Source organism: Mus musculus, chromosome 6 (assembly GCF_000001635.26).
Source record: "Mus musculus strain C57BL/6J chromosome 6, GRCm38.p6 C57BL/6J".
Taxonomy (NCBI): Eukaryota; Metazoa; Chordata; class Mammalia; order Rodentia; family Muridae; genus Mus; species Mus musculus.
In genome coordinates this window covers 54,533,705-54,559,477 of record NC_000072.6, presented here as the reverse complement: position 1 = coordinate 54,559,477, position 25,773 = coordinate 54,533,705, and the positions used below count along the sequence as shown (strand labels likewise).

The following is a 25,773-nucleotide window of genomic DNA, read 5'->3' as shown; positions in this document are numbered from 1 at the left end:
GGTACTCAGTAGTGACCCAGTGACCTGAAATATTAATGGAATATCTTAAAGTGTCCTTCCTTCTTACTCACTGAAGTAATCAGATTTTAAGAAATCAAAGTGCCAGTAAAGGAAAACGACCTAACTATAAAAAATATTCAGGCTGCATAACCAGATAAAGTGAAATGTAAGGTTTCTATTTCTGTTATACCTTTATGCTCAACTCTGAGTTACATTCTAATCCTTCCAGGTCCCCTTCTGTCTGTCTGTCTGTCTGTCTGTCTGTCTGTCTGTCTGTCTGTCTATGTATATACCTGTCATCATATATGCTTGTATTTATATGTGTGTATGTGCACACATGCATATTTGTGTTCACATAATACTAATACACACACATGTAGCATGTAGGTTACTTTTTGATAATAAACTTGGAAAAACTTGCTAATGATAAAACCCAATACATAGCTCCAGCACTAGGGGATGATCACAAGAAGTTTTAAATTTCATTATGCTGGTAGTGAAATAATCTCATTTCACACCAGCAAGATTTGTGTTTATTTATACAATAATTATAATTTTATTTCTCCTGTAGAGAGTGGACATTTAGGCTATTTGCTTTACAGTGAGAGGTAAGTCATACGCGTCCATTTTCATAGCGGCAGGGAGGATTCTTTTAAAGCCCCAGTCTCCAGAGTTACAGGTACGTTTCAAATCACGTTAATGGCAAAGATTAGAATAGACAGCGCATTGTTTAGATGGACAGGAAGACAGATGGTGGGATAGGAAGGTCATGATTCCAAGCCTGCCACAGCGACAGCAGTGTTGGAAAGGAGACCAGAAGGGGGTGAAAGGGCCCTGGAGGTGGCTTTTGTGGAGGCTTGCAGTGTGTCCTCTGGAGCATGCTCTTGGCAGTGACCACAGGCTGCTGCTCTCTCAAGCACTCCTCTCCTCCTACAGCACTAGGACTCTGTTCTTAGGGCAGTCCCTTTCCTTACTGGATTTTTATTCCAAATGTTCTGCAGCTAACAGTACCAGTTGGACATCGTGCCCCATGTTACATGTGAAGAACTTAATATATGCAAGCACAGACTGCAGAATGTGGGTCTGTCTGTCTTTCTGAAACAGTCTTCAGGTAGCTATAAAAGTAATCACCCAGATACTGTATTCCTCACCAGTGTCTTTGGCATCTTGCATTCTTTCCCTCTCTCCTTCTCTCCCTCCCCCATACACTTTGAAAGATGGCAAATTTCCAACCTGCCATGTATAGGAACATCTTCCTTACAATGAACTCCATTTGACAACATTCATCTCACCTCTCTGGCCTGGGTCCTACTTAAATTGTCCACTCCTTCCTGGATTAAATAATAATAATGATGATGATAATAATAATAGGTTGTATTGAGTTTATCTCTCTTCCCCCTTCACCTTTGAAGCCTTTTAAAAAGCCATTATTCATTTTCATTTTGTGTATGTGTGTTTATCTTGTTATGTGTATTTGTTTTTTGTATGTTTTGCCTGCGTGTATGTCTGTGCACCGACTGCGTGCAGTGCCATCAGAAACCAGAGAAGGGCACTGGATTCCACGGAGCTGGAGTTACAGACATTCTCGAGCCTCTGTGTGGGCGCTGGAAACTGAACCTGGGTCCTCTGAGAGAGTGGCCCGTGTTCTTTGTAGCTCACCAGTTGCCATCAGAGTCTCTGCCCCATCACAGGGCCACAGTTATTAGCTGCAGTGACTTGAATGACAAATTATTTTGGTTGCAACTGTTTCATTTAAAACTTTTACTGTTGCACACTTTTTGTACTCATGTGGGGGAATTGAAAATGCATGGGGAAAATATTCAGAGTGTTGTGTACGGCCCCATGGGCTGTGGTCCACCTCATGCCACCCTGCCCACTCTCCCTTTACATTTCAGCATCTTCTTAGATAACAAGGATTTAAGTGATGTCATGTTCACAGTTGTGTGAGCTCTATTCATTTTAGTAGCTTTTCCCCATGTGTATTTTCTAACCTTTGCTGACACATAGCTAGCCAATTTCATACCGTAAAAGTGTTACTTGATTCTTATGCAAGTAGCTGAATTTGAGGAAGAATAGAAGTTACAGCTAGGTCAAGTTGTTTCAGATTTTCTGAGGCCCTGAATAATGTTTGCTTTTTGCATCGTTGTGTGTGAGTGTGTGTGTGTGTGTGTATGAATTACATGTGTGTATCATATCTTCCTATAGTATACGAACATTCCAACCCAAACTAAAGTCTTTCCTGTCTCAACATTGCTTCCTGAGACACCATGGCATTGTGAGAAGTCACTCCAGGAAATTGCTCCTTCTGGTAGATCAAGCCCAGTGTAACCTCTAATCTTTTAAGAATTCTAAGTACGTGCTTTGCTTTTATATTTTTGTGTTTTGGACCTTTGAGACAGGGTCTTATCCTGTCACCTCTAACCTGTGACCTTCCCATCTCAGCCTCCCGATGCTGGGATTTCAGGCGTGCACCTCGAGCCAGCCTTACTTTTGAAAGGTTGCTGATTACAGGAAAATTCAAACATCTGCCAGAGGAAAGGGTGCAGTAGAGCAGACCTCACGGTCCTGCCCATCACCTAGCTCAGCTTTTATCACACATGGTCTTGTTTCCTCTGAGCCCTTCCCCTTCATCCTGAATTACGTCCTTTATAGCATTTTACATAGTATGTGTTTGTATAAGACACATGCTTTTTAGATGAGGATTTTCTTTATCTCTTCTTTCTCAGAGTCTTGTTTGCCATATTGCCCAGCATGATTTCAAACTTTTAAATGATCTGCTCAGCTCAACCTTTCTAGTAACTAGGGCTACTGGTGTTGGTTATTACACCTACATGAGACTATCATAGCATCATGATTCTATATAGGACATTAACAACCATTCCTTGATATATCAAATATCTACTCATTGTCCATATTAGCCCAATTGCCTTAGAAGACTTTTATATGATTTAATTAAATTAGGATTCAGGTAAGTGGCTCATTGTAATTGCTGGGTATGTATCTTAAGGATTGCATTCCATGATGTGTTTTTATTTCTTGTTAGTAAATAGTCAGTGTGCTTAAGTTGCACGTTGGAATAGGAGTCCATCTGATGATCAAGGTACTATCCACTGGTAGGATTAGTGCATCAGCAGTAAAGAGTAGGAGACAGGAAGTAAACGTCTATTGAGCGCCCACTGTATGCAGCCACAGTGCTAGCAATTTTCTATGACATCTCTCATAAACCTGTGTGCTATGCAATGTATAGAAATTGTTTCCATTTCCAAATGCCACTGTTTAGAATTAGTCAGTGAGGTCAGGATAGGAAACAGGGTCTGTGTGTCTCTACAGCATGTCTGTCTCATGCCCTGGTGCACATTGGCCTTCAGGGCTAGGCAGACGCTGGGAAAAAAATACAGTTGCACAAATCTCATCTTGCTGAGCTTTTGACAGGCCCCAGAGTGGGAATGAAGGGATGTAGGAGGAGCTTGGAGCCTGCCACTCCCACCCAGTTCCAGTCTTAGAGCCATGCAGGAAGTGAATAGATCTTGCCAGACCTTTGAGTTGTCAGAAGAAGCCAAACATCTGAATGTCTGTCTTCAAATGTTAGCTGTAAATTCAGGGTTCTGAAAGGCAATATTCAACCCAAACCAACAAGTCCACAGGCTTGTATTACCCTCCTTGGAAGCATGCTAGCTAAGACTGGCTGGAAAGGCCCAGCAATGAACTGTCGGGGGCAAATGTTCCCAGGGGCACTGCTGAAGCTCTGTCAAGTCTCCTCTAGCTCTTACCACAAGTTGGGAAGAGTTCTTGACCCCTAATTATCTCCTAGAAGAGGGCCAGGCAGAGATTTGAGGTGAGTTAGGCTCATAGTCTGCTACTGTTACACTGTAGTTCATGCCGGGAATATTCCCCAATTCCCTCCTTGTTAAGTGAAGAGTTGGTTCTCAGCCTGTGGCGCTACTGAGAGATGATGGAATGTTTAAGGGTGGGCCTAGTGGGGAGTCTCAGGGTCACTGGGAGAATGTGTCCTTCACGCAACAGCCCCTTCCTCTCTTTTTTTTCCAGTTTCAATCAGGAGTTAAGCACTGATGCCTGCCATAAAGCCTAACCATGGGCCCAGGAGCCGTGGGGTCTGTAACCCACGAGCCAGAGCCTCCCAAGCTGGGAAACGATGAGCCAGAATAGCTCCTCTATTGTTGTGAGTTGGGTTTTTGTTTTCAGTGTTAGAGAGCTAACAAAATTAGTCAACACCTTCTAAGGTCTTTTTCTGGTAGTCCCTCAATCAAAGCCGTGGCTACTAGGATCAGCTACCCATTGACCGTGGAGTTTTATGCTCCAGTCTTCCAAACTCCAAAGGAACATGTCAAATCTGTCTTCTCTCAGGCAGAGCTTGCTGAGTCTGAGATAGCTCACACCCCAAGTTTTAGGTACATCTTTTCCCAGGCACTTCATCACTCCTCCTTATTTCAATAGCAAAGCTACAAAAGAAGACTCAATTTATAAGTGAGTATCATTTGTCCGATATCCAATTCAGCAGGAATGCCAATAATTTTAAAGATGAATTTGTCAATCAATAAAATCATCCCTCGGCTTCCCTAGAAAGTTCTGTTTCACAAGCGTTGAATTCCAAGTTCCTCTGAGAGTAGGGAGTAGGGAAGACCCGCTGGCCACTGGCTCTCGTTCCTTGTGTAAGGAAAGGCAGTTTGCACAATTATATGCACAACAGCTAACAAGCTATAGTTCATACAGACAGTCATTTTCTTCCTCTCCAGTAAGTCAAGGCTTTCTTACTATTGGCTGAGGTGACTGATGAGGGTCACTCTAGCTTGGTGGAGATAAAGGGCTAGGGCAGTTTGGCAGCCACACAAAGAACCCCCTGCCCAGGCTCAGGGCATTCATGTTTTCAATACCTCCTGCCTGAGCTAGAGAACAAAGCCCTTTTCTCCCACACAGCTTCCTCCCTCCTTGTCTAGACATTCTGCAACGGTTTCCTAGTTACAGGAGCACAAACTCCAGCCCCTCGGGCCTGCAGACCAGCCTCTTGCCACCAGGCCAGGGTGAGTGCTGATGGAGGCAGCAGTACTGAATGAGCACCAGGAGACCGTTATCCCCAAGAGGAAGTCATGAATCCTGAGGAGGTCCCATGGGGGTTAGGGGCTAGGCCTAGGGATTCTTTGCTTAGCAATGGCAGCAGATCTGAAGCTGTCCTGGGGATGGAAGAGCACCAGATGCAGATATTTAGCTTGAAATTTGTCAATTGTGGTAAAATATACATACAACGACCATTGTGGTCATTTCTAATTGTATAGATCAGTAGTGTTAAGGACATCCACTGTGTTGGATGACCAAGACCCAGGACTTCTTCCGTCTTGTCAAGGTAAACTCTTTTGTTCCCTCCCTTGCTCAAACCCTGCAATCCCTCTTCTACTTTCTGTTTCTAGGTATCTGGTGGTTGTAGTTCCTAGGTGGAACTGAAATTGTACAGTATAGACAGGACCCACCACATCTTCTGCTGTGGTTTGAATGTGAGCTATCCCATAGACACCCGTGTGTTTGAACGTTTGGCCCCCAGCTAGAAGGCAGGCCCAAAGGTGGGGCATAGCTAAAGGAAGTGTGTCTCTGGAAACAGACTGTATTTACTGTCTCTTCTGTTTCCCAACTGAGAACCCAGTATGACCAGCTGTCTCATGTTCCAGTCAGCATGTTTTTTTCCAACATGGTGAACTATGAGCCAACAAAAATCCTTTCCCCCTTAAGTTGCTTCTTGTCAGGTGTAAGTCACATAATGAGAATAGCAGCTAGTATATTTAAGAATGCAACTTTTCATGTCTGACATTACTCTAAGAATAGAAGTTTTCACATGATGGGACAATCAATACAACACATTAAACATGTATAAAATTACAGTCAGGTTATGTGTATGAGGTATATAGGAAACATCACACATTTTGTGTCTTAAGTTTGGGTCCTTCCCCATTGTATTTTGTCATGTGTGATGAACAGAAATACGAAAATAATCTGGTCTGAAACACTGGGCAAAGGGATATATGTATTTATGTTTTTCTAATTAGCTTATTCATTACCATACTGTTGGCTGCTGAATCTTAAATTAATTTAAAAATATAGTTCCTTGGTTTCACTAGCCACATTTCAAGCACTCATTAGCCACACTTGGCTAGCCACCACTCATGGCCCAGACAGAGACTTCCAACTGCTCAGAAAGCACTAAGTGGACAGAAAGACACTGGCTTACACTGACAACTGGTAGGGGGTGCAAGTGGGAGAAAACGTACCGGATACTTTTTCATGCTGTGCCAGCTAAGAAATAATCAGACTTCCTTTCTCTACCTGTCACAAGGCATTTGCATATTTCTGAACGAGATACTTATCCCAGCTTCCTATCTTTGAATGGCCCCTCTCCTCCAGTGCACGGCCAGCCATTAAATAATTAATTAAAGAATTTTTCTTCGGGAACCTAGAGAGCACAAATGTGCTTTAAAATGTCCCCAGCGTAGACTCAGGAGACGCCTGTTTAGCATCACCATTGATGGGAGTTAAATTAGAGTGTTTCATTAATTAGAACTGAATTGCTAACCTGGCAAGAATCCTAATTAGCTTGTGCCACAAAGCAGCCATATTCAGCAGGCCTTACCCCTTGGCCCGCTGCTTTTAAAGCTTTTTTCCTTGAGACCCACAGTGAATGTAGAATGTGATGTCAATCCGGGATCCACCCAAATGTGTCTATGCTGAGATGTACAGCTCAACTATGCCTGTGCTGGGAGTGACCCTTACTCTGTGAGATGCACGGATGCCACTCTGACACCACAAGAGCATTGGAGCCTTGGGTTTGGGAAGTGCTTTCTTGGTGGCACTGCCTCTACCACCAGTGAGTGTCCACTAACTCCCACCCCCAACCCCGACACATGCAACTTTTCTTTCTTTTAGAATTATAAGTACAACATATCTCCCTTCCCTTTCTTCCCTCTGATCCTTCCCATGTAATTCTCCTCGCTCTTCTTCAAAGTCATGGCCTCTGTTTTCACTAATTGTTACTGCATGTATAAATGGATTTGTAGGTACAGATATATTCTTAAATAGAACCTGCTGAGTCCCTGTGCTGTTCCTTGTATGTCTGTTTTCAGGACTGACCGTTTGGCACTGGGCAGCCAGTTGGTGCGCTCTTCCCTGGAGGACCACCCTGGAGGACCACCTCTTCTGCTCCCAGCTTCACGCAGTTGCTATAGAGCTGAGACTTCATGGGCTTTTGCCTGCACACTGGGCTAGGAAGCCATGCCTGATCAGGGGAGATGGGTGGGAGTCAGAAGGAAAAAAGAATGAAGGCATCAAAGATCTCCAAAGAGAGGAAGTAAAAGAGATGTTCCAGGGTGAGATGATACTGTCTTTCTGGTGGATTCTGCCTCACCGCCATGATATTCACATTGGAATAAAAAGACTATCCATTTGGAATATCAGCTTTAGCACCCTCTCCAGAGCTTCTGTAGCCAGACTGGGTTCTACAACCATCCTGCTCGCCTTTGCTGATGTTAGGGGTTGTGTTGTTGTTGTTGTTGTCTGTCTGTCTGTTTGTTTGTTTGTTTATTTGTTTTGTTTAGAGACAGGGTTTGACTCTCTGGTCCTGGCTGACTTGGAATTTGTTATGTAGGCTACACTGGCCTTCGCCTCACAGAGCTCCTCCTTCCTCCAGCATGCCAGGACTAAAGGGGCTGACTGCTAAGGTGCCCTACAATGGGTAACTAATTCAGTTTTTGGTGGCTGAATATTTAGTCACTGGGCTAGATGGGCGTGTTTCCGAAGTACTTTGGAATTGGCAGAAATCTTCATTTCCAGGGTTTCTTTGGGAAATGGTACAGCCACTCCACCCAGTGGAGTTCTTAGATGGTCCATATGGCAGCTGAAATGTAAATTGTTAAGCTTTTTTTCTTTTTCTTTTGTTAATAAAGCTGACAGTTCAGTTCTGAATGTACTCCAAGTGGCTGCATAAGGCTAATGGCCGTCACACTAGAGTGAGGAGCCATGACATTTCCATCATCAACTGGTCCAGGAGCCTTGCTCAGTCAACTCTGAGGCTAGCAGATGAGACTCAGGCAAATTCAGTTGGCATACCTGAGCTGACAGTTGTGAGGTAGTTTACTAGTTCTTCTAGACACACACACACACACACACACACACACACACACACACACACACACACACACACACGGCAGGGGTGGGAAGGGAGAAAGAGAAATATTAGTTGATTAATTCCACCAACGTCTAGCATTCCTGCTTGTCCACAAAACCCAATGAGAAAGCCAGAGTCACTGATCCCTACCTCCCCGTGCTTCTCTTGGCTGTGTCCTCTCCACGGTTACTTGGTTACTTGACCCGCCCACCCAGCTGCCTTGCTGAGCAAGCAGAAGACAAAAAACTGGGTGCTTCCTAAAAACCCCTTGGAGTTTGTGTATCCTTCAAGCACCTCTTACAAATGAAAGACCTGTGCTTGGCATAGCCTGTGCATAGAACTGATAAGGTAGTTTCTAAACATGGCTGACCCTGAGACTTGACAACTGCTGTAGGTGTGAATGATGCTAGCCGATTTTGACCGGCTTGCTCTCAGGAAGTTTGCCCTATTTGAAAAGTCAACCCCATGTCATCTTCTACTTACACAGCCTTATAAAATATGTCTTTTGGGCCTTTTAACTTGACACTCGGAAGGAGAAGTGTGAGGGCCGAGACAAAATATTTGCCAAAGAGGCTCAGGGAGGTAGAGGGGCTTGCCTGTGATCACACAGCTGGTAGCTGGCAGAGTTGAGTTTTGGGTCAGCCTAGTGCAGTGGCTCTGTACCTTCTTAATGCTGTGACCGTTTAATACAGTTCCTTATGTTGTAGTGACCCTCAACTGTAAAATAATTTTCACTGCTGTTTCATATCTGTAATTTTGCTATTTTATGAATCATAATATAAATATTTGTGTTTTCATAGTCTTAGGTGACTCCTGTGAAAAGGATCATTTGATGCCCAAAGGGGTGGTGACCCACAGGTTCAGAACCACTGCTGTACAAAGTGGACCTTTATTTCAAAGCAACCAATGTATGTTATTCTAGACCAAGCTAGAAGTGTTAGAGCTCATAGATGCCGAATAACTGGCAGGGTTCTTTCTAGAGCAGGCCTCTCCATTTTCCAACATCCTGGGCCTTTGCTCCACTCCTTCCTTCACCCCTCGGTCCCTGCTGTAACCATAACAGCTCCTGCTCAAGTTCAAACAGCGTTCTAACTTGAGTGACCATGTTACAACTCTCGTAAAAGCCTGTCTTCTGCTTTTGAAGTGACAAGCAGTCGGAAACACCTTTACTATCACCTCATTGCCAGCAGCTTTGAATCAGATCACGATACGCAAAAAGACTAAGGGAAAAGGCTCTCAGGCCAGGTGCAGAGGTCACAGCAAAGGAGACACTTGTAGACAGAAACTTCAGTTTGGAGAATGTTAGAAAACAAGAGGGTACTTGTTTATTGAAAATACACTCTGCATTATGTATGTATGTATATATATATATACATACAGGATCTGGGTTTGCATGGTCACACAAGCTAGAACGGTGTTTGAACTTGAGCAGACGCTGTTAGAGTTGCTACACAGAGAGCAGGGAGAGAGTTGGGGTGGAGGTGGGAGCAGAGCAAAGGCCTTGGGTGTTGGAGAATTGGAAGAGGCCTGTGTGCTGCTGACAGTGGAGGGGTGAGGAGGGTGGGGTGAGGCTGAGGTAGGGAGACACAGGCTGATTAGGCATCATTTACCAGGTCTTTGTTTTAAGAGCTGTCATCAGCTTTCAAAGTATTTAAAGCAGAGATCACATTATTGAATGCATTCTTTAAAAAAAGTTGCTTTGGCAGCAGTGTGGAGAATGTTTTGAAGCAGGAAATGCGTTTTCCTGAGGGGTTCCCATGTGACCCTGGCTAGAGAAGGTGGTGCACAGTGGCGGCAGTTGGGATGAAAGGGAATGGCTAATTCCCAGAGGGATGTAGGAGATGGTAAAGCAGCCAGTAAGGATGGCTTCTGAGTGCTGGTGCTTTAATGAGATGGATGCTGGAGCTGGCCCCGAAGTCTAGAACTTGAGAAAGATCAGCCTCGGACATCAGAGAGGTAACAGGGTAGAGGGCTTGGAGACTCAAGTTGAGAACTGAGCTGGGTCAGTTTGAGCTAGCATCAAAAGGTATTGGTGTAATGAATCTCTGGGTGTGTGTGAATCCCACCCCTCCCCAGGGAGAAGAAAGCAAGACAGCCCAGGAGCCAACAGTGAGGTGAAGGAACACCCAGAGGACTGGCATATTATGCCATTGTAGCTGAGTAATGGTTTTAGAAGAGTGGCCCACCTTTTATATCTCTAAATCATTCTCCTCATAATGCCCAAGTCGATTAAGTGGTGGCCCCCCTGCATCTCTGGTCCAAGGGACAGTTGGCTCACTGCATCATCGCTGGTTCCAGATGTATGGTTTCAGACAACTGAGGCTCAGAAATTGCAAAGGGGAATTGCATCCGGACTAAACACACACAGGCTATTTCGTCTTGTTAGTCCCCAAGCAATATAGTATATGAATTATTTATGTAGCATTTACACTGTGTTAGATATTCTAAGCAATCTAGAGATGATTTAATGTCTACAGGAAATGTGTATAGGTTATAAACAGTTACTTTTATAGGAGGGCCTGGATGTGTCTGCACAGTGAATACCAAGGGATAACTGTATATCATTTACTCATGTGATTGTGGTGTGTGTGTGTGTGTGTGTGTGTGTGTGTGTGTGTGTGTGTATGATACCAGGAACAATAACCTCTTTTCCTTTCTCCTATGTCACTGCCCTCTTTGGCCGCCACTATGGCCTGCTGCCAATTTGAGTTTATTTAACCCAGGAAGGACTGAGCATGTGTGGTTCCTGCAACTGTGCAGTTCTGCATCAGACTCCCCGGATTGATGCCGGCGGGATTCTGTTTGGAGTTAACCACAGGCAGTTCAACAGTTAGCCTGCATCCGCGGCTGGCGTGTGGGTTAAGCATCAGTAGCTGAAGTGCTCCCTGCCTAACCTGCTGCCCTATCCCTTGCTGCTGTTCTCATTGCAGGATGTCTGGCGCGCCTCCAAGTTACTCTTTTGTGGCTCTGCCACCTCGAGCTAAGGACGGTCTGGTGGTATTTGGGAAAAATTCAGCTCGGCCCAGAGATGAAGTCCAGGAGGTTGTGTATTTCCCAGCTGTTGACCATGACGCTGAGAGCAAAGTTGAGGTAAGTGATAAGATGTGGTCCCTCTGCTCCTTCAAATGTCTTCTTCTGGCTTTGCCTCTAACCACCGACTTCTTCCCCGGAAGCCTGCTCACCTTTCAGACGGTCCTGTCATTTCGACGACTTCTGTTTTTCATGCAGATGCCCAGAGCCTTAACAACAGGGCACCTGGAGAATTCTGTGTTCACAATTGTCTTATGGTGAAGGAAAATACTTAACGTAATTCTGAAGACAAATCTGGAGACTATGATAGATTCACTGAAATCTATCTTGCCTCTTTACTCCGTTTCTTTTCTCTCCATAAGAAACCTTGAATGCAGCCAGGCAGTGGTGGCGCACACCTTTAATCCCAGCACTTGGGAGGCAGAGGCAGGCAGATTTCTGAGTTCGAGGCCAGCCTGGTCTACAAAGTGAGTTCCAGGACAGCCAGGACTATACAGAGAAACCCTGTCTTGAAAAACCAAAACCAACCAAAAAAAAAAAAAACAAACAAACAAAACAAACAAACAAACAAAAAAAACCCTTGAATGCAGAGTACCCTGAGCGCTCACGTCTCGAGCTGAAAGCAGGAAGCAGAGAGCACTCTGGGAATTGCACATGGCTTTTAAAACCCCAAAGTCCACCCTCAGTTATATACTTCCTCTAGTAAGGTCTTACTAGTGAGCTTATTCTCTAAACCTATCCAAACAGTGCCACACAACACACTAGGGACCTAGTATTCAAACATCTGAGCCTCTGGGGACATTCACATTGCAACTAACACACTTGGAAGTCGGAAGATTCAGTATACACTGCATAGGCGTCCTCGTTGTGTAGCTTTGCATTCAACAGCTGGGCTAGTGGCCCACATTGGTGTTGGACACTGGGGTTTTTCTAGTCTTTTGTTGCTACCAGCAGTGCTGGATGAATAGTAGCCTCCTCCTCCTCTTCCTCCTCTTCCTCCTTCAAAAATCTATCACAGAATCTTGGGGTTTTTTTTTATTCCTATCATGTTAAAGATTGTCCATCAATTTCTATTTTGAATGCTTTAAAATGTCATTGTTATTAGTATTTATTTGGGGTACATGACTAGGAATGAGGTTCCAGGCCACAGGCTAAATAAATATGTGGTCATTCTGCTTCCCATAGGTGGTTTACTGTTTTGCATGTCCACCAGAAATACATGACACTGTGTGTCTCTGTATTTCTCCAGAGTGTTATTGGACTTTCGTGATGGTCATCTTATGTTATTTTTAAATCCAGCTATTTTACCAAATTCTTTTTCAGCTGTGTCAGCTTTTGCTCTAGACTGTTTCCAGGTGTCCTGTTACGGCCTCCAAGGAGGGGTGCTTTGATTCCTGTACCTCTGATTCGTTCCTTGTCTGATTGTGTTGGCTTCTATCTTGAATGCAGTAAGATAGTGGTGTCTTTGCAACTGGGCCTGGTCAGGATACTGGTTGGGGGGGGGGGGACACCAAGACTTGTATAGCTTTAGTATATCAAAGTCTCTACATACATTCCTATTTAAATGTCTTAAAAATAGGTCAGAGGTATGTGCTAAATTCTGTTGAACTTTTTTTTAAACCAGTTATGGGGAAGATTGCATAATTCCTTCCTTTCTATTTCTTTTGCAAATTGAGCCACAGGTTATGCTTCTTAGTTATGGTATACTTATTTGCATGTTTAAATGGCAGTTGTTAAATGATTAAGAGTTTGTAAAGAAAAACTGGACTAGTAAGTGAACAAGCTCTTTCTACATCTATACCCCTTAGTATTCTATAAACTAAAAGATTTTTCTAACATCCTGCTTGGTTTTAAAGGTGCAGTTACCAACTTGTCTAGTGTTTTCTGAACAACTGTTTCTGCGTCAGTCTTTTAGGTACACCTTAGCACCAACTCCCAATGAGGAGTTACCTGTTTTGAGGAAGGCAAAGTTGGGAGTGACTTGATGTAGTCATTCATGTACAGGACGGTGAGAGACTGTGTCCCACAGGGCTTTCAACAGGACTGCTTGCTTCTTGAGTTGAGCCACTAACTAGCCCATGTCTTCAGTGGGATTCTCATGCAGGCGAAGGGAAATTGAGAGTTTCTCTAGTGAGCCTGTCAGATTCCACCCTCTATTCCTCGGTGAGTGAATACCAGTGTCACTTGGATGGGGGTGTTTTTCTTTCCCAGGAACAGGGCAGACTGCCTGGATGAATCTTGTTGGCTTGAGTTGTTGTCCTCTCCTGTTTGCTTTCCTGAATATCTTTACCCCGCACCCCCCCCCCCACCCTGACTGTAGAGACATACAAACTGAAACAGTCTTGTAGTTTTTAGAGGCTGGATTTAAATTCCCACAGGCAGTGGTATCAAGTATCATCCCACGTGTGTTTCTTATAACGTGAAGAGTGTTCCTCGAAGGCAGACAGATGGTTGGGTCTGCGTCATTCACCCAGCCACAAACATGAATGTTGCTGATGGCTGGTGGTTGCTCTGACCAGTGGGGTCTTGGAGAAGTGGTGATACTGCTCGATTTCCGGGGCTGGATAATAAGACTGTGTTGTTTTTTTTCTGTCAGTCTCTATGCTAAGAACACAGTCATCCGTCCTGCTAGGAGGTATTAAAGTAGTCCACCTATGCAGGGCAGGTCCCACATGGACAAAACCTGAGGACTAGTAGTCAACTGCCAGCATTAACTGTCTGAACATAGATGAATGAACTTCAGTTGAGCAAGCCCCAGACGCTTGTGTGGAGAAAGGAGACACAGTGTCTGGTTGTTTGCTAGTCACATGCCTGATTCATCGAATCTATGAGCACAATACATGGTTGCTAAAACCATGTGCTTTAGGGATAATTTGTTACATAACCAGAGTATCTACAATATTATACAAAATCCTGATATAAAATTTTATAGGGCCCATGGCTGTTTGGTCAGAGAACACTGGTTCGAATCTCAGCACCCACATGGCAGCTCATGGTCGTCCCTGGCTCCAGTTCCAGGGGGTCTGCACTCTTTTCTGAACTCTTCAGGCACCAGAGATACTTGTGCTGCATAGGCATACACACAGACAAAACACACGTAATTTCTTTTAAATAATTAAAAAAAAAGAGTTTCAGAAAGTTTGTTTCCTTTCTTCATTAGCAAGCTGAGTAGGTACTGGAATTCTGCTGGCCCATCAAGAATCATCTCAGGAAACAGACATGGTTCTGTTCACTGGCTAACCCACAAAATGTTATCACTCATGGATGCTGGAGGCGGGGTTGATAATATCTAACAGTTAGTCTCTGGGACGCTCCTAACCTCTTCTCCACGCTCCGCACCTATGCTGTGAGCTGCCACTGCATGCATGTATATTTGGCAGGTAAAACAATACTCCAGATGAAACCACGGTCTCTATTTCATTTGTCTCTCTTGTCTGCCCATACCACTGCATACACACAGTTCACACTGGAAGCCAGGACAGAGCCTGGCCCTCTCCACCTCCCAGCATCCCAGGGTGCACAGAGACAGCTGTCACAGCATCTCCTCCCCACCCTTCCCATCTCATCCCTGCAGACCTCATCTGCCTTCCTTTATTCTCTTCGTACTGGCTGGTGCCCATTTCTCTCTGCCTTGGATCCTTTCTCTTGAAAGATCACCAGCAATTTCTTTACATAGTTAAGCTGGCCCTGCCTTTTTGAAGTGTTTGGCTGGATGATAGTCAGGGCTGATATGTGTGCCACGTAGAGAGCAGAAAGTAACTTCCCACAGACCCCTCATTCATGCCCATCCTCCCCATTGCCCGCCTCCTGCATCAGTCTGGTGTATCTGGTGTAACTGATGGATGGATACCGACATGAGTTACATCATCTCATTTATGCTCATCTGTCTTCGCTCTTAGTTACCCATTCAGCTTGAACCCTAGGCCTCAGCTACAGTGAACTCTTGCCATTTCTTAGACAAACAACTCATGTTTCCCTGTTCTTTTGATCTTCCTGTCACTGCCGAGAATGTCCTTCCTTCCCCTTTTGCTTCATTTATTTGGTAGACTCCTAGGTCTTATACTAATATGTCCTTTTTCTTCTAGTCTTAGACTCTTCTACAGATATGGAACATGTTATGCATGATCTTCCATTGGAAGTCAAGTGATACACTAACCTGAAGCCAACACAATGAGTTACGACCTGATGATCGCTGTTGCCTTTTTTTTTTCTCCTTTAACAATGTGGGTCCCTGGGGAATCAAACTCGGTTCTTCAGGCTGTGCTGCAAACCCCTTTCCCAATTGAGCCATTTTGCTGGCCCACAATCTGAATCTTAAATGACTTCCAAAGGCTCATGTGTTGAAGGCCTGGTCCACAGATGGTGGTGATGTGGGTCTCTGGGGACAGTCCCCTGTCTCTCTCTGCTTCCTGGTCACCATGAGGTGAGCAGCTGTGCTCTATCACATGCATACTGCCATGGTGTTCTGCTATACCACAGCCTCAGAGACAGCAAGCAGCAAACAGAGTGGCCACTCATGGAAGCCTGAGCCAAAGCCAACCATGGTCACTGACATAGGGTCTCAGTGGCTGAATTGTCATTGGCACTCGTGTCTCAGCCTGCTTTTTAGCCTTCCTCTTGCCCCCTTAACTTCTTATAGTTATGAGTCTCCATGTTATCCTTAACACAAGTACAGAATGATACCTTCTTTTATATATTTGCCGCTGTGAACCACAACCACTATCATGAGACGTCCATAGAAGCACTCTACCACACAGACTTAAAACAAGATCAAAACAACCTCTGAGAGCATCTCATAAACAAGAGTCAGGGGCTGGAGAGATGGCTCTGTGGTTAAGAGCACTCGTGGCTCTTGCAGAGGACCCAGGTTCAGTTCCCGTCACCCACATTGTAGTTCACAACCATCTGTGACTCCAGTTCCAAAAGATCTGATGCCCTCTTCTGACTTCCATGAGCACCAGGCTCACACAGGATAAACAAGCACAGGAAGGAAAAATATTCATGCACATAAAAAAAAAAATGAACCTAAAATTGATGTTTTATGTCATCATTTAATAAAATCAATATCTCACCCATCTCCTGCTGGTGAGAGCACACGGGTCCTGAGGCGGGCTTAGAAGCACCCACGAGGTGTTAAAGCGGCCTGCTGACTTGACAGCTAGCATCCTTCCTCCCTGCTCCCTCCCACTCTCTTTGTCCACCTACCCTTCTGTCTCTCCCCATCCTACCTCTCCCATCAGTCGTGCCTGTCTGCCTGTCACTCTGCTTGAGGTGCCAAGAATAAGAAATGGGGTTCCCCAGCACAATATTCTCAGTTCTAAATTTACACTGGGTGCCTTTGTTCCAACGCACAGCCGGGGGACTGAAACATCTGAGTTTGATATTCTTTAGTTTTTCAATGAGGAGTCTCAGTTTATAACAGCTTCTTTAAGACTGAAGAAAAGGATGGATAAGACTTTTTTTTTCTATTTATTACTATGTATAAGAACTGTGGTAGAAATTATTTAAATCCAGACCGGGGCTTCTACCCTGCCTTTGGTTATTGAGTTCCCAGATAAAAAAAAACAAAACACCCCCAGCCGTTATATTTACCATAAGCCTTAATCAACACAAGAGCTGGGCAACCGCCTACCCTCTGTGCTGTTAGAATTTATTTTTCCTATTGATAACCCTGAGTTATTATGTATGTTTCTTCTGGACTGCTCTTATCTCCAATTGGGCAGCCCCCAGGGCCAGGGTCTCTTGACTCTTAACCCATAGACGATTCTCCTTCCTTCTTCTTCTCCTGCACTTTCTTCCTTCTTGTGGTCCTCCTTCCCACCCTCCCACCCCAAGCCCTCAAAACCTAAACCCCACCTACGTCTATTCTGCCCAGCTATTGGCTGTCCAATTCACCAACCAGAATTAACTTGGGGGCTGAGTCACAAGGGCAACAGGCAGAATCCAGGTCTTGGGGGCCTGCACTTAGCATTACAAAAGACAGTAAAAGACCAGACCTCAATAAAGAGCTGTGCTAATCTCCATGTGACTCTAATTTTAGAGTATGTATCACTGATGCCAGCACCTGACTTTATCTTTGAAAGCCCTCTGTGCAGTCTGGGGATGTTGTATTGCTGCGACTGTCATGTTTCGTCTCTGTCTTAGGGCAGGCATGTGCGCAGCAGCTCTTCCTGCATGGGGAGAGGAAGCAGGTGACCAACTTACTGAGTTATGTTCTACTGTGTATGTGTGTCTCTGTGTATCCACATATGTCTGTGGACACACATTCATTCTATGGTCAGATCTTCTATTTAGGAAAGCATTGTACCAACAACATTAGACTATTGTTTCATTTAAAAAAATGAGTTTTTAGTAAAGCTCGTTTATACTTGTCGCCCATGAGAATAAATGTTAATAGCAAAGTTAGATTCAACACCTAATATATCTTGAGAGAGTCCAGTGCTGCTTGGTAACGAATCTCAGTCTCCGTTATTTTGCTGTTTGTTGTGTCCTTTGTTTATTTTTTTTCTGAAGGTCCGTTTTTACTTATGTCTTTTTTTTTTTTTTTTTTTTTTTTTTTTTTAACATGGAGGGCTTTCAAGGCACAGCAGCCTTAATGAGGCTCTTTAACCTCCATGATTTGGGATCAGCTTTTGGCAAATTGTTTCTCTTCCTCCCCAGGGAAAATATTTATAAGAGCAGAAATAACAAAAAATGGATGTTGACTTGTGCATTGTTAGGAACATTGTTTAGATGGAGGCTATGATTTCTGTTGGATGCAAAACTACAGGTCTCCTCATAAAGGGAATAAGAGATGGTTTATTCTGGAACCAAAAATTTGGATGACCATAGCCTGGGGACACATATTTAGGTTACTCCAAATTCCATGGTCCAACATGGAAGCAGTTCCATGAAGTTGTATAGTTTTATGGAAAAAAGAAAGTCGTGAATCAAGGCAAGTTTAAAATGCATAGTAGGTCCATCAGAGAGGTGATTCCTGCAAGATGGAAGAGGCTTTTCTATAGTCTCAGGATGTGATCTGATGACATTCTTAACGTTTGGATTGGTGGAAGCTAGAGGTCTGCCGAGCTCATAGATTCTAAAAGGTTTCTATCTGTTATTCACAAGATGTTCTGTCACAGAGGTGGGCAAGGGATGGCTCTTCTGGAAGATGAGAACCGAGAAAGGTAATTAATTAGCCTCTGGATCTGCAACATTCCAACTTCTCCACAGAGCTGTGGTTCTCATAGTCAGTCAATCTCTGTAGATATAGCTTCTTTCCAGGAATTCTCCTTCACAGGTGTGTGTGTGTGTATGTGTGTGTGTGTGTGTAGAAGTTTGAATTTTAACTCTGTAGGTAATTTCTTATAACAGGTGACCACAGTTCACTGTAGCATCAGAATAACTGAACAGAGTTTCAAGGCCACTGGCCTTAAACTAGATGTTTCATGTCTTTCTGCTTTCTTCTCTGCAGCTGTAAGATCAAGGCCAGCTCTGAGTCGAAAGGGCAATCAATGCTTATGGCTTTTCGAGCACGGCTTAGTAGAGGGCGTCCTTCTGGCATGCTTCCCTTCCCAAATCCAGGCCTCAGGCCCGGCCTGCACACTGACCGTCCCAGAGATCAGTCACAGTTTCAGGGAAATGCCAGGCAGTTCTGAAATGTGACCAAGAGAGGTCCTCTGTGCCCTCAGCACCTTCTTTCGCACCCACTGAGAAGTCAAATGGCAGATTTGACTCTGGGCTAAAGCAGGCCCCTGCCCTAAGCCTCGGGGATCAGGATAATGCTGCTTTAAAGAGGCAAAGCCTCTTAATGTTCTTTCCCAAGCTGGCCAGTCTCCAGCCTTTTCTCTTCTGCCCTTGAAGTCTGGCTGACTCATCAGCTCTCCAATAAAGGTCCTCCCTGGTGGTGTCAGGGCTGTGGTCCCCATCTGAGTACAGTAGGGAAGATACAATGGCTGCATTTCACAAGCTGAAATGCCTATTGTGTGAGTCTGTGTTGGCCTTTCACTGGGTGACAGCCAGAAATACTGTGCTCTGGAACTCGGGTGGTGTAGGTGCCCATGAAGCCGAGCTTGCCTTTCAGTTTCCATCCAGCTCCACAGGACAGTGGAGAGCTTGCCCTTCACAGTGGTTGTACCTGTCATTGTATGTGGGATTTATTGAAGGCCTAGGCTTATCTTCTCTGCCCCCTCCCTCAGGTGTTCTCCTGAAGCCACCTGAAAGGATGAGAACTCAGGTGAGACAAATGCTGACTGACAATGGAAAGTGCCCCTTGTGCTCAGGTCCCCTTCTATCCTTGTGGCTTTGGCACCATAAGTCACACTCACTGACAGACTGTTTAATGAAAGGCAGGGTGGGAGGGGCTGTGGGGCTGTGGGGCTGTGGGGCAAGCTGCTCATTCCTTTCCTTAGATTCTTCTAAGTGGTGTGTTTTGTGTACATATGTGTTTGTATATGTGAACTGTGTGTGTGTGTGTGTGTGTGTGTGTGTGTATGCGCACGTGCACGCACACTGTATTCACGTACACATGTGGAGACCTGGGGTTGATGTCAGGTGTTTCCCTCAATCATTTCCACTTAACTTCTGAAGAAGACAGGGTTTCTCACTGAACACGGAGCCTACCAGTTTGGCAAGACTAGCAGGCATCCCCCTGTCTCTGCCTCACCGGTATTAGTGTTGCAGGTGTGCTCCGCTGCAGAGCGCTTTCCCTGGGTGCTGAGAGTGGACACACATCCTCATGCTTGGGTGGCAAGCACTTAATGTTCTGAGACCTCTCCCTAACCTCTGATCTTCTCGCTCTTGTTGTTTGTTTTCCTATAAATTTAAATAGGAATCTTTGACTTGGAGCGCTCCCCTGCTTCTGCCATGAAAGATGCTCTCTGGATCTGTGTTCCTGGGGGGAAGCCTCTATAGCTCACTTCTGCTTCTTCTTCCCCTTACTAATTATGGCATAGTTGCCAAGGTCCATGGATTTTACTTATAAAAATGACCTCTTCAGAGGCCGAGCTCTAAATGGCTCGCTGAAGAAAGCCTAGCTAATCACGTCTGTTGTAAATGGCCCTTGTTTTGTGAGATTTCTTTTCCCACTGGCACTGTGACTAACCAAGCTGTGTGAGTTTGTGATGCTCACTTCTCCCCAGCCCAGCCCCACCTTATGATTAGCTGTGTTTAAGTGACAGTGAAGCAGAGAGGGCTTGAATAGCTGTCACACAAGGGCCCTTGTCAGGCCAGGGCTCCTGTGGCCTGTGACAAAGAGGCCTCTAGGGGCATGCATTGGAGGCTCCCTGCGGCTCCCTGGTAGGGTGGATTTGGAGCACTCTGAGGGGCCGACTTGACCCATCTGGTCACTTGGGAATCCCTTCCTTCCTCATCATCTAAGTTTAGCCTGCACAGCGTCAGATTGGCTGCATGGATTTTAACTCCCACAAACACCATCTGGTCCTTTGATTCAGTGTGGGACACACTTACCATTCAGCCCTTACTGAGCCCTTGTAGTTCTGGGCTGTCCACAGAGCCCCTCTCAGTGCCACTGAGGGGATCTTCTTGAACCGCGAATACACAAGGAACATATGGTTTTCTGTTCTCAGTTCTACATGAAATTTCCGCTGCCCGGACCATTTTAAAATTACTTCAAATGTCCCCTGCTTGGTAGAGTGGCCAAATAGATGTAATCTCTCTCATATTCCTTGAGAACTCTCTCTCTCTCTCTCTTTCTCTCTCTCTCTCCCCCAGCAAAATATTCATTGACAGGTCTGGAAAGATGGCTCAGAGGTTAAGCGCTTACTGCTCTAATAGAGGACCCGAGTTCAGTCCCCAGCACCCATATGGTGGCTTACAATTATCTATAACTCCAGTGCCAGGGGATCTGACACAGCCTGCTGGCTATGACTGGCCCTGAATATATACAGTGCACACACGTACATGCCAGCAAAAGAGTCATACACATTAAATAAAAATAAATCCTTAGAAAAGCTCATTGGCAATTGCTAAGTTCAACCTCGGGGTGTGTCAATAAGCTAGGCGACAAAAACATCTTTATTAGTGGAACTGACGTCCTCGCTGAAGGAGGCAGCCGTTGTGTAACTAGCACATATAATTAAAACATCAATTATATGCTATAGAATAGGAAGCACGGTAAAGCTAATCAGAGAAGGGCCACAAGATACCGTGTGTATGGAACACACAGGCCCCTGTGACATGTCCTGAATTCATCCTGATGATGGTCACTATTTGTGTGTGCTCCGTATCCTTCCCAGTCATAGAGCAGTAAGTATATGATGTAAATGCTCTTGAGGCAAGACAGAAATGAAAAACCAAAGGGAATACGGGGAGGAATTCTGATTGAAGCCTCTTGCCAGATGAAAGTCAGAAATTCCAGTGTAATTTATAGCATTTGCTGTAAAGGCGGCCTACGTGGTGACATTACTCCTTATACAGATACATTTCAAATATACATATTAAAATAGCAGTGGAGCATGTTTGAGGACCACAACAGTTAATATCAATTATCAAACTTGTTAGGATCTAGAAATCACCCAGGAGATAAGCCTCTGACCACGCCTGTGATTAAACAATGGTTAAAATTAAAAATTTCAAATTGAGGGAACGATATGAGACGATGTGGTTTTTTTATATCAATAATTTCTCTTTGTAAATGTAATTGCATTTTTCAAAGGAGTGGTGTTAGGGCTTGGGGATAAATGCGGGAGGAGAGCTAATTCGATGGAGCCTGAGATACAAACGTTCTTGGCTTCAGGAAGCACGGGTCGTTTGCTATTTCTTTTTATCTTATGTGTGTAGGTGTTTTGCCTGTATATACGTCTGTGTCCCACGTGCTTGCCTGGCGGCCATGGCGAGCAGGAGACATTAGATGCTCTGGAAGTAGAGTTATAAACAGGTGTGGGCCGGTGGTGAGCCGTGATGTGATTGCTGGGAATTGAACCCATGTCCTTTGAGAGAGAAGCCGGTGCCCTTAACCACAGAGCCACCTCTCTGCCCTCCTCATTTGCTGTCTTGAATATTCTTGCTGGAGATGCTTCTAGGAAAGCGCTCAGGTCATTTTGGCCTTAGCAGCTGTGCTGAATTCTCTAAGCTCTCAGAAGGCAAGCTAGATCCCAGGGTGAGGGGTTTCCCCTGCTTCTTGTGTCCATTTAAGTTTCTCTCGTCTTTCTATTTGGCCTCGAGCTGCTTTGCCTATCTTACTTCCTGACAGAGGCCATTTCTTGTCTTAAACCTGCAGTCCCTTTGAATTCCAGGAGCAGCAGTGCCTTACTGGATGACCACCTCCCAGAAGAAGGCAATGCTGCAGCCTCGGATAGAAGTGATCATTTCCCGAGAACCAACTTGTCCCATAAGCAGCAAGTCTTTCTTAGCCCACCTTCCAGAATCAGCTGAGACAGTGATCAACAGACCGTACCTCGACTTTGTGTACCCAGATTAGCTCCCTATTAAAACCTAGAGCTCATCACCGGTAACCCAAAGAAGTTAGGGTCACTGGACCCTTCCTGACATCACTAGTCCCCGTCATTCTCTTTCACCGTGGCTGCTTTTTTTAATTGGCACATTGCATAGGCAGCTGAGCCTAGTCTGCTGGGGCTCCTGGAGCTGGGGAGACTGCCCTAAATGTCAGGTGACTGATCCACCATCTCCCAGTAGTACCACACTGGGGATCAGGCCTTTAATTCCACATGAAGCCATGGTGATGCAGAATGGCCTGCTTTGGACACTGCAGTGAATACATTTTGAAGACAGAGATTTCAGTTCCATTTAAAGAAACATGGAGTTTCGAGGCCTGCTGGGCCAGCTTTTTGTTCTGCAAGAGTCCTTTTTAAAAACGAATTATTGCCGGGCAGTGGTAGCGCACGCCTTTAATCCCAGAACTTGGGAGGTAGAGGCAGGCGGATTTCTGAGTTTGAGGACAGCCTGGTCTACAAAGTGAGTTCCAGGACAGCCAGGACTATACAGAGAAACCCCGTCTCAAACAACAACAACAAAACAAAACAACAACAACAACAAAACCCAAAAAACAAATTATTTTCAGCAAGTAAATCAGGTTTTCAAGAGTGTTTTACTGTCAGTTTAACATACACACACACTCACATGCACATACCTCCCAAGGGTTCCTTGGCAACCTCTGGGATTAATTAACTTTTGGTTTCCAAAAATGTATCAGGAGAAATAATATTATCCCAGTGTTGAGAAACACCTGGTGCAGAGGCTGAAGCCATGGCTGCAGCAATGGAGTGTGTGTACTGCCTGGGTCTCTAGTCCAGACAGATCTAGGGATTTCAGGGAATCCATGCGGAGTGACTGATTATGTTGGTTGCATTCAGTTCACGAACATCCGGCCTGAACTGAGAAAAAGAAAGCTATCTCAGACTATCTCAGGCTGCCTTGGATCCAGTACTTTCAGCCTTCCAATTTGAAATGTAGATGGAGCCTGCAGCTAGCTTAGTGCTTCTACACCACAGACACCGTACAAAGAGCACATTGCAGGCTTACAGAAGGTAGTCATGAGACCCCATAGATAACTGAGTGCCAGAGCCCAGTCCCCTGGGTGGCAGTGGGGGATGCAGTGAGACATGATGTGGTAAGAGGGAAGGAAGCAGATGAGGCAATGAGCCAAGTGGCTTTTCCCATCCAGTGGCCGTCCCCACCCATGGTCTCATGCCCCGTCCCACTTCTGTTGCACCAGCGTTCTCATGTTCTTCTTTTTGTGCAACAGTTTGTTTGAAGGAAAGATGCTAAATTGTTTTGTTGCTGTTTTGCTTATTAATTTACTTATTGAAGCAGGATCTCATATAGCCCAGGCTGGCCTTGAACTTACTATGAACTTACTTGAAGGTTGGCTTTGAACTTCTGATACTCTGCCTCCGCCTCCCAAGTTCTGTGATTACCCTGGCATGCCATTGTAACAGATTTATGGGATCAAGCTCAGGACATTCCGAATGATAGGAAAGCACTCTACCAACATCCCCAGCCCATGGCAGAGGATTAAAAATACTTTACAAGTCGTTCATTAGGCTCAAGTTCTTGGAGTAGTGGGAACTGTGCCTCTGACAATGGTGAAGTACATCTCTCTGGAAAGTTTTTCTGTTGGTGGCTTCGCTAGCTTAGCGAGAGAGTTGAGTGGTTAGGCAGGGGAGTGAGTGTGTGTGAGAACACCTTGTCATGTGGAAGGGGACTGTTTCTAGGTCCCTTTAACTACACTCCTGAGACTCTAGGTCATCAAATGTTCCACAAACCCTGGGGAGGGAAGGATCATCTTAAGGGGCTCAGAAGTCCTGTTTTAGTTTGCTTTAGACAACGCATCTGCGTACCTGCTTTCTGGGTCAGGTTTCTGGGTAAAGTTCCATTTGAAGCTAAAGAGCTATGATTTCTAGCAAGTTTAGAACCTGGGGTTTTCATGTGAGGAGGAAGTTTTCTGGGGGCAACACAGGGGTGTGAGCAGAGAAGGGCAGTGCAGTGGTCAGCTCGACACCTGGCTGAGGGTGATGCCGTGGGGAAAACTCTGTGAACAGCCCAGCTTGAACAAAGCATGGGGGTGCTCAGCAAGGAGCTCCGGGCTGCCCCTGGGGTGTCTGGAGTCTGTATTTCAGGTCTTTTACTCTCTGCTCTGTAACCAATGTGAAGGTCCAGCGTAGGTACCAAGGTGGGAACTGAAAGGTTTCTGACAGTTGATGGCACCGTCTTGCTTGTTTTCTTTTGCAGTGCACTTACATCTCAATCGACCAAGTCCCCAGGACCCACGCCATCGTGATAAGCAGACCTGCCTGGCTCTGGGGGGCAGAAATGGGAGCCAATGAACATGGGGTATGCATAGCCAACGAAGCCATCAATGCCAGAGAACCAGCTGCTGAGACGGAAGCCTTACTGGGAATGGATCTGGTCAGGTACAGAATGGTGACTCTTCGAAACAATTGCCAATGGGAGTGGGGATTAATGTTTTCCTGTACTTCTGGTGTAAGAAGTTCTATTTTGTGGAATTCTAAGATGATGGGGGAAAATAGGTAGATGGTAATGGAATATTATTTGCCAATAAAAAAAGGATTAAATACTGCTGTGTGTTACAAATTGGATCTCGAGAACTTGATAAAACCTAAGTGAAAGACACAGATACAAAAGCCATTTGTGTGAATCACCGAAGTTATAGAGGCAGAAAGTAGAGGGATGCTTCTGCGGGGTTGGGATGGGATAGGGAAGTGGATAGGAGAATGTCTTTAGGGACAATGAAGATGTTTTAAACTTAGGTTGTGGTAGTGGTTATACAACTTATTGTATAAACTGTTTTAATAGACACCCTGAAAATGAAGAATTATGTCAATTCCTCACTTAAAAGCTCATGTTTTGAACCTTTATAAACAACATTTTAAATAGAATTCTATTGAGTTAGAAATTATAATAACATACAAGAAAACAATAAATATAGTGCATAAAATATTAAAAGAACAAAGAACACAATTAGAGCACCCCCTCTTCTGTTCACCCCTTGGTAGTCTTTCTTGCTTTCTACCTATTCCCAAACACATGAACCAGAAAAATCCAGATGTGGTATCTGGTGACCCCTGTGGCACAAGGACTGGGGGGTGGCACATGAGGGT

The 25,773-nt window shown here is 44.9% G+C and overlaps 1 protein-coding gene across 3 annotated transcripts in view; it reads left to right on the top strand.

Moving 5' to 3' along the window:
- The window catches only part of Scrn1 (secernin 1), a 91,724-nt gene that overhangs the window by 7,040 nt on the left and 58,911 nt on the right, over positions 1-25,773 (top strand). For all 3 annotated transcript variants that reach the window (XM_011241459.2, XM_006506572.2, NM_027268.2), the window contains exons 2-3: positions 11,095-11,254; positions 24,884-25,065. In XM_011241459.2, coding sequence (XP_011239761.1) covers positions 11,096-11,254; positions 24,884-25,065 — 341 coding nt within the window. In that variant the 5' untranslated portion in view covers position 11,095. The remainder of the gene's footprint in view (positions 1-11,094; positions 11,255-24,883; positions 25,066-25,773) is intronic.